The 8,844-nt window shown below is 54.2% G+C and overlaps 1 protein-coding gene across 1 annotated transcript; it reads left to right on the forward strand.

Moving 5' to 3' along the window:
- The first annotated feature begins 3,062 nt into the window (after positions 1 to 3,062).
- On the forward strand, positions 3,063 to 7,719 carry Klk4 (kallikrein related peptidase 4). The gene is made up of 5 exons (XM_059253421.1): positions 3,063 to 3,126; positions 5,551 to 5,716; positions 5,956 to 6,206; positions 6,287 to 6,423; positions 7,567 to 7,719. The coding sequence occupies exons 1-5, from the start codon at positions 3,063 to 3,065 to the stop codon at positions 7,717 to 7,719; spliced, it is 771 nt and encodes a 256-aa protein (XP_059109404.1).
- The last annotated feature ends 1,125 nt before the right edge of the window (positions 7,720 to 8,844 follow it).

Consider the following 8,844-nt stretch of genomic DNA (forward strand, 5'->3'; position numbering starts at 1 on the left):
TGCCATCCCCAGAAAACAGATGAAAAAATTAAAATTAAAAAAGAAAAGCCAGGTGTGGTGGTGCTTATAATCTCAGCACTGGGGAAGCAGAAACAGGAGCATTCCTGGGACTCAGCCTCACTGAGTCGATGAGTTACAGGCCATGGAGAGCCTGCCTGAGAAAAAAAAGGGGGGGGCAACATCCGAGGAATGATGGCTAAGGCTGACCTCTGGTCTCACACGTGTTTCCCTACACACATGTGCACCTGCACACACACATGAGCACACATGTACACACACACATGCAGAGAGAGAGAGAGAGAATACTCCATAACCCCAGTTTCTTCTGATCCAAGCACTCCGGGTGAGGAATCTTCCAGTCCTCCTGTGTGCAAACCCTGAAGGCAGGGCCAGAGGGAGTGCTCCCCAGAAGTTAACTAACTACTACACTACTGTGTGTTACTGTTTTCCCTGGCCCTCTGTCCCCCTCTTTCTGTCTGCCTCTGTGCTCTCTGATTCCTATCTGTGTGCCTGCATCCATCCGTCTCACCTCCAAAACCAAGACACAGGGCTCTGTTCTCAAAGGACTCCCAGCCTAGAGGGAAACATGTTAGAGTTAACAGACAAACAAAATTGTGCATAAGTTGTTCCACTGGGCTCTAAGAGATGTGTAGGATGCTATAGAAAGTCAACAAGGGCTGGAGAGATGGCTCAGAGATTAAGAGCACTGGCTGCTTTTCCAGGGGGCCTGAGCCCACATGGTGGTTCACAACCATCTGTAGTGAGATCTGGTGCCCTCTTCTGGCCTGCAGGCATACACACAGACAGAACACTGTATACATAATATCTTAAAAAAAAAAAAAAAAAAGACAACAAAAGGGCTGAGACATGGCTCAAAGGTCGAGCCCTTGGACTGTGGTTATGGCTTGGTGGTGCAGCTCCTACCTAGAGACCCCAGTGGGGGCTAGCGTGTGGCTCACTTGTGTGTCCTTCTGGGTATGTGTTTCTGCTCTGCCCATTTTCAGGTCTCCAAGTCTCTCTGAGCTGTCACATCCTTCTGGTTCGGTGTCACTTTCCCAGTCCTCTTGGCTCACATCTGTCCTTCCTTGTCTCTGTCCTTCTGCACCCCACACCTCAGACTGTATTCTGCCCATTGGAAGTGGATTTCCATCTTAGTGGAAATAACTCCAACATGTGAGACTAGAAACGCCCCCGCTGCCTGAGTCTGTTCCCAGATAATCCTAGGTCACCTCCACCCGACCCAGTGAGAAAAGAGAGAAAGAAAACCCCACCCGCCTCTTCCCTCTCTCTTTAGCTGGCCTCCCTGGCCTCAGTACTGGCCTCCTCCTTCACAGTATGTGCCTGTGAGACCTGATGCACCGAGCACTACCACCTGAACCCCCACATCTCTCACTGGACCTCAGAATCTCCCTCCAGGATCACAGCGTCTTTAATCTGGACCATGGCAACTCCCGTCTAGGGGATGGCATTTCACATCTCAGTCTCAGCATTCCCTCCTCAGCGTGGTCCTCCCTTCCACCCCCTGCCTCTCACCAAAAGTGACTTACAAAGTAGACAACTCACATCACTTCCTCTACCACGGGGCCTAACATTCAACCTAAGCCCTTAACCTTGATGTTTTAAACCATTCTGCAGGCTTCCTTGTCTGTCCTGTTTCCCATGGAAATATCCACCAACATACACCAAGATGTCTTCTGCTGTGACCCTCACCTGCCAAGTCCCCACTCTTCCTCATAGTTGTCTGGCTCCTGGCTTAAATATCCTCCCTCAGACACTACCAACCACCACTTATTTCCCGATCCCTCAAGGTTTTCGATATTGTCTATCTCCCCACCCTCACTGGAACATGAGTCCCAGGAGACAGCTTCATTCTTCCCGGTCCTGGCTCCAAGCGTAGCTGCTGGATTGCTCTTGACACGCTGGTTCCCAGGAGCCTCTGCGCTAGGACACCTGCAGAGGGAGGATCTGCTTGCAGGGTTATCTGAATTCAGGCTAGTCATGGGGTGACGCTTCCCCTGATCCTACATGGGAAAACGGGAGGATCAGGAGGCTGGTCACGAATAAGGTTCCCAAGGAAGTACGAGATGCAGGCTGGATTTGATGCCAGGGCAGTTTTGGGGGACACACAGGAGAGAATATGGGAGTGGTGTAGGGGAAATTTTATTTGGTGAATAAGAGGGGCATGAGAGATGGAAGGAGGAGTGAATGAAAAAGCTTGAGGGAGGGTTGGGGGAGGGGAGAAAAAGAGACAAGAGAGGCTGGGATCTGGGCACTCTTCCCTTCCTGTGTCCTAGACTCCATCAGGCAGCCTGAGGGCTTTGAGCTGGAGTTTGCAGCATCTGACGTGTGGAATGTGTCCCCTGGGGGGCAGGGTCAGCCCCAGCTGAGGAAGCTTATAAAGCCCTGTGGGGGCCCCTGTGGGTAGCAGCTCTGCTCAGCCCAGCCCAGCCGCAGATCGCAGGTTCCACAGGATCGGGAGCCCAGAGACAGCAGGTGAGGATCTCTCTCTCTCTCTCTCTCTCTCTCTCTCTCTCTCTCTCTCTCTCTCTCTCTCTCTCCCCCTCCTCTCTCTCTCTCTCCCCTCTCTCTCTCTCTTTCTCTCTCTCTCTCTCTCCCTCCCTCTCCCTATCTCTATCTCTCTCTCTCCCTCTCTCTCTCTCTCCCTCTCTCTCCCTCTCCCTCTCCCTCTCTCTCTCTCTCTCTGCTTAGAAGCTTCTCTCCAGTCCACTCTAAATCTTTGGCTCTGGTCTCTGCCTCTCAGGCTGCCTCTGACCAGACCTCTTAAACGCCCTGTCTGGGGTCTAAAGTAAAAATCTATGCCTCCGTCTTTCCATTTCCCCGCTCCCTGTTCCTAGATATTAAATGCTTCCTTCTCTTCCTCCTCCTTTTTTTCTCCCCCCCCCCACCCCATCTCCTTCTGCCCAGTTATATCCCACAAACAAAAAACGAGAGAGAGAGAGAGAGAGAGAGAGAGAGAGAGAGAGAGAGAGAGAGGAAACAGGGGAGATGGAGAGTCTAGGACTACCATCCCAGATTCACTGGTCTTCTTTCCAGGAGCCAACATGATGGTCACTGCGAGAACCCCCTGGGGCTGGTTCCTGGGGCATCTCTTCCTCGGGGTCACAGGTATCTGAGTGTGTGTATCATGATGTGTGCCTGAAGGAACAGTGTCAGCTAACATTCAGGCATCACTCAGTGTCTTACTGCTTCTGACTATCATACGCTAGTATGATGTGACTAGTGGATGGGTGTAAGGTCATGCCTGCAAAGGGTGGTGGGTTCTACGGAATTTAGTGACCATTTGTGCTGTGCCACTAAGGGGAAAGGGCCTGTGCCTAGTTCCTGGGTAACTAGATAATTTATCTTTTCTTTCTTTCTTTTCTTTCTTTATTTATTTATTTATTTATTTATCTCTTCCTTTCTTTTAAACTCACTATGTACACCCAGGCTGGCCTCATGCTTACAGAAGTGCTGGGGTTGATACCTGGCCCATTTATTTATTTTTAAAGAGTCTTACATAGTCCAAGCTGGCCTTCAATTCACTAAAGCTAAGAACAACCTTGGACTGTTGATTCTTCTGCCCCCCACCTCCCAAGCACTGGGATTACAGGTGTGCACCACCATGCTGAGGTTACATGGTGCTGGAATTCGGACCCAAGGCTCTGTGCATGCTTAGTTAGCACTCGACCAGCTGAGCTCCCAGCCCCTCTGGGATAATGATGTCTGGGTGAATGGGCTGTGGCTGGGTGTGACTGTGGTGAGGCTGGGTGGAGGCACAGCTATGCCACAAAAGTTGGACAACTCCTGGAGTAGCTGGATGAGTTTCTCCTCTGGGCCAGCTGGGTGAAGAGCCGTGTGTTCTGAAAGATTCCTGGCATGGCTCTGTGTATGAGACATAAATTGGTTCCTGGGTCCTGAAGACTAGCCTGAGACTGCAAGCTGACCCACCCTCCTGACAGATGACCCTGCATCCAGTGTGCTGATCCTGGCTCCCAGACCTAAGGAGGCCCCTGGACCTTAACTTCTCTCAAGGGACTTGACCCCATCCCTCTGAGCCTTGACCCCACCCCCTCTGAGCCCTAACCCCACCCCTCTGAGCCCTGACCTCACCCCTCTGAGCCCTGACCCCACCCCTCTGAGCCCTGACCTCACCCCTCTGAGCCCTGACCCCACCCCTCTGAGCCCTGACCTCACCCCTCTGAGCCCTGACCTCACCCCTCTGAGCCCTGACCCCACCCCTCGGAGCCCTGACCCCCACCCCTCGGAGCCCTGACCGCCACCCCTCTGAGCCCTGACCCCACCCCTCTGAGCCCTGACCCCACCCCTCTGAGCCCTGACCCCACCCCCTCTGAGCCCTGACCCCACCCCTCGGAGCCCTGACCCCACCCCTCTGAGCCCTGACCCCACCCCTCGGAGCCCTGACCCCACCCCTCGGAGCCCTGACCCCACCCCTCTGAGCCCTGACCCCACCCCTCGGAGCCCTGACCCCACCCCTCTGAGCCCTGACCCCACCCCTCAGAGCCCTGATTCACTCCAGGCACCACTTGCTTGGTGACTGGGGACTAGTCCCTTATGTCTCCCAAATCACCAATGACTCTCGTAGCCCCTTCTTGGTAATTCTCCTCCCTCTGACCCTGACCCTTATGAACCCTAAAGCTTCAGCCACACTCCTGTTCTCCGACTCTGCCCTTAAGAACCCTGGTCCAGCCTCTTCAGCCTGTCTCCAGCCATGCCCACATCCCTGAAGTAAGACCTTGTTCCCTGAGTCCTGGATTCGCCTCCTGATTCTGTCCCCAGAACTGCCCAGTTTATGTGGTGAACTCTAACCGCTCTCAGGAGGCAAAGACCTTGATCCCTAATTGACACCCTGCCCCAGTGAGCCCTGCCTGCCCCAGTCCAGACTCTGACCTGACCACCCACCTTCAAAGCGCTTTCCTTCCCTTTCCCACGACTCCTCCCAGGACCTGTGAAGCCCAGCCACATGTGTGCACTCAAACCCCACCTGGTCCAGCTTCCTCATTCTGACCCCAGGCCTGGCTCCACCCCTGAAGCCCTGACCAAGCCTCCCTGCGCTAAATCTTACCCCCAGGAACCCTGAGGCTGCATCCTGAACCTGTCCCCAGCAATGGCCCAGACCCTAAAACCCCGATTCCATCATAAAACTCTTAACCAAGTCCTTACTCTGCTATCCTACCCTTGGGAGACATAATCCTATCTCTTGAACTGGTCCCCTGCCTTGGCCTTGCTCTGAGGCTGTAACCACTCCCCTTCACTCGGACCCTACTAGGAGGAACTCTAACCCAGGATTCAGTTTGTCCCCAGTCAAGACCCAGCTGCTGTCCCCACCCCACCCCTGACACACACACACACACACACACACACACACACACACACACAGTGCAACTTCTGATCACATCCCTTCACTCAAACATCACTACTATAACTCTGAGCTCTCAACCTGCCAGTGCTCACAAACCCTGTCCCATCCTAGAAGCCATGAGACGTCCCTGCTCCTCACCCCATACCTCCCAATTCTAACTCCGTCCCCAGGATCCTTAGCCTCAAGTGCCAGCGGCCGGATCATACAAGGCCAGGACTGCCGTCCTCACTCGCAACCCTGGCAGGCGGCACTCTTCTCAGAAGACAATTTGTTTTTCTGCTCGGGCGTCCTGGTGCATCCGCAGTGGGTGCTGTCAGCAGCACACTGCTTACAGGAGTGAGTGGGGGAGGGGGGGCGGGATGCTGAGGGGAGGGGGTTCCATATCAGAATCGGCCTGCGGAGGGCGCTCAAGGGGTCACAGTGTTGACAGATGTAAAGGGAGCCCGACCTAGCTGGACCGGGACAGTCTAGTGGGAAGAGAAAGGCAAAGCGGGAGGTCACTGTTGCTTTAGGGTGGAGGATGAGACGGGAGACACAGGTGCCACTGCATAGCTCACCTGCTGGGTGATCCTCAGTTCCTACACCGTGGGACTGGGCCTGCACAGCTTGGAAGGCTCCCAAGAGCCTGGCAGCCGGATGTTAGAGGCCCACCTCTCCATCCAGCACCCGAACTACAATGACCCTCCTTATGCCAACGATCTCATGCTCATCAAGCTCAACGAATCAGTGATGGAGTCTAGCACCATCAGACGCATCCCTGTGGCTTCCCAGTGCCCCACCCCTGGGGATACCTGCCTAGTCTCCGGCTGGGGTCGACTAAGGAACGGTGAGCTGCTGGGAACATACCTGCCCTCTCTAAGTTTCCCACCCGCCAAAAGGGCCTGACCCCCCCATTCTGTGTCCCAGGGAGACTGCCCAGCCTGCTGCAGTGTGTGAACCTCTCGGTGGTGTCGGAGGAGACTTGCCGGCTGCTGTATGACCCTGTGTATCACCTAAGCATGTTCTGCGCTGGAGGAGGACTGGACCGAAAGGACACATGCAATGTGAGATACAGGGAGGTGGAACAGAGGTGGGGGCGGGGAGATGCAGAAGGTACACCTGAGGCACATTGAGATGGGCTCTGAGAAGTGGAGGACCCAGGTTTGGTGGCCCACTCAGCAGGGGAAGCAGACGCAGGTTATTTCTGTGAGTTCAAGGCTAGCCAGATATTCATACACAGTGAGACCCTGTCTCAAAAGGAAGGGCTGGGAGGAGAGTAGAGAGGAACAGGGAGGCAGAAACACACAGACCCAGAAGCCAGGCATGGTGGTTCAAACCTATAAGCCTAGCCTCTCAGGAAGCTGAGAAGGAAGATCCAGCCTGGACAACTAAGTGAGATTGTTTCTCAAAATAAAATATAAAAAGACAGCTAGGAATATAGACCAGTACAAAACATCTGCCTAGAATCCCCCAGTGAGGGGCTGGGGTGTGGCTCAGTGGTAGAGCCCCTGCCTAGAATCCTCCAGTGAGGGGCTGGGGTGTGGCTCAGCGGTAGAGCCCCTGCCTAGAATCCCCCAGTAAGGAGCTGGGGTGTGGCTCAGTGGTAGAGCCCCTGCCTAGAATCCCCCAGTGAGGGGCTGGGGTGTGGCTCAGTGGTAGAGCTCCTGCCTAGAATCCCCCAGTGAGGGGTGGGGGTGTGGCTCAGTGGTAGAGCCCCTGCCTAGAACCCCCCAGTGAGGGGCTGGGGTGTGGCTCAGTGGTAGAGCCCCTGCCTAGAATCCTCCAGTGAGGGGCTGGGGTGTGGCTCAGTGGTAGGGACCTTGGTAAAGGCACTGAATTCTGTTTCCAGTACTACAAAACAGAAAGAAAAATAAACATGGTTAGAAACAGAAATAGCCATTCTGAGAAAGTAAAAATGAAGAAGACATAGATATATATATGTGTCCCATAGAACATAGTGACATAGAGGCAGATGAGCAAGCCCTGAAGGAGACAGACAGACAGACAGACAGACAGACAGACAGGGCTCAACAAGCCTCAGGGAAGCAGCCAGTGGTGTGGACACATGACTCCTGTTCAGATAGTCCCTGGGCTCTGGCAAGGGCATGTGACTGGCTTCCTCCTGTCTCTGTCTGCCATGCTTATGTGAATGTGGGGACCTCGTGTGTACCTTCAGCTCATGCTTTCCTGGGTTCTCTCTCTCTCAGGGGGACTCTGGGGGTCCCATAGTATGCAACAGATCCCTGCAAGGGCTCGTGTCTATGGGACAAGGAGAGTGTGGGCAGCCTGGCATACCGAGTGTCTACACCAACCTCTGCAAGTTCACTAACTGGATCCAAACCATCATTCAGACCAGCTAGCTGTGGACTGACCACACCGCCCACATGAAGCCTGCTGAGGGAGCCAGAGACTCAGATTTGCTCCCAGCCTCCTCCCTCAGACCCACCCACAAGTTCAGGCCACAACCTCCCTCCTCAGACTCAGGAGTCCAGGCCACAACCTCCTCCCTCAGACACAGGGGTCCAGGCCACAACCTCCTCCCTCAGACACAGGGGTCCAGGCCACAACCTCCCTCCTCAGACTCAGGAGTCCAGGCCATAACCTCTTCCCTCAGACCCAGGGGTCCAGGCCACAACCTCCTCCCTCAGACACAGGGATCCAGGCCACAACCTCCTCCCTCAGACACAGAGATCCAGGCCACAACCTCCTCCCTCAGACACAGGGATCCAGGCCACAACTTCCTCCCTAAGACACAGGGATCCAGGCCACAACCTCCTCCCTCAGACACAGGGGTCCAGGCCACAGCCTCCTCCCTCAGACACAGGGATCCAGGCCACAACCTCCTCCCTCAGACACAGAGATCCAGACCACAACCTCCTCCCTCAGACACAGGGATCCAGGCCACAACTTCCTCCCTAAGACACAGGGATCCAGGCCACAGCCTCCTCCCTCAGACACAGGGGTCCAGGCCACAGCCTCCTCCCTCAGACACGGGAATGGAACCCACCTGCATTCTCCTCTGTGTGCAGCGTCCTCTAGCTAGTGTTGACCCAGCCTTGCCCCCACCCCAAACACCTGTTGTGTCCTTCTCAGGGATCCACAAATAAAAGGCCTTTTAGTTCTGTTTGAAGTATTCTCCTTGTCTCCCTTTCCACTCACGGGATATTCCAGCACATGGTTTTTCCTTTTTGTGTCTTGGTTTCCCCTCCATGCAATGGGAGCATAGACCAGGAAGCCACTGGGCTCTTGTGCCTGTCGACACCAGTTCTGAGGATGTCCTCTCATTTCCAAAGGTGAGGTTTCCAGCTTTACAACCTCTGCTGTGATTGGTCTGCTTGTGTTTTTGTCTTTGATTTTAAGATTTAATTTTTTTATTTTTAATTTTTTAAATTTTTATTTATGTGTATTTGTGTGTGTGTGTGTGTGTGTGTGTGTGTGTGTGTGTGTGTGTGTGTGGCCCATGGAGACCAAAGAGGGCAGCAGAT

The sequence above is a fragment of the Peromyscus eremicus genome, chromosome 1, assembly GCF_949786415.1.
Source record: "Peromyscus eremicus chromosome 1, PerEre_H2_v1, whole genome shotgun sequence".
In the NCBI taxonomy this organism is placed as follows: Eukaryota; Metazoa; Chordata; class Mammalia; order Rodentia; family Cricetidae; genus Peromyscus; species Peromyscus eremicus.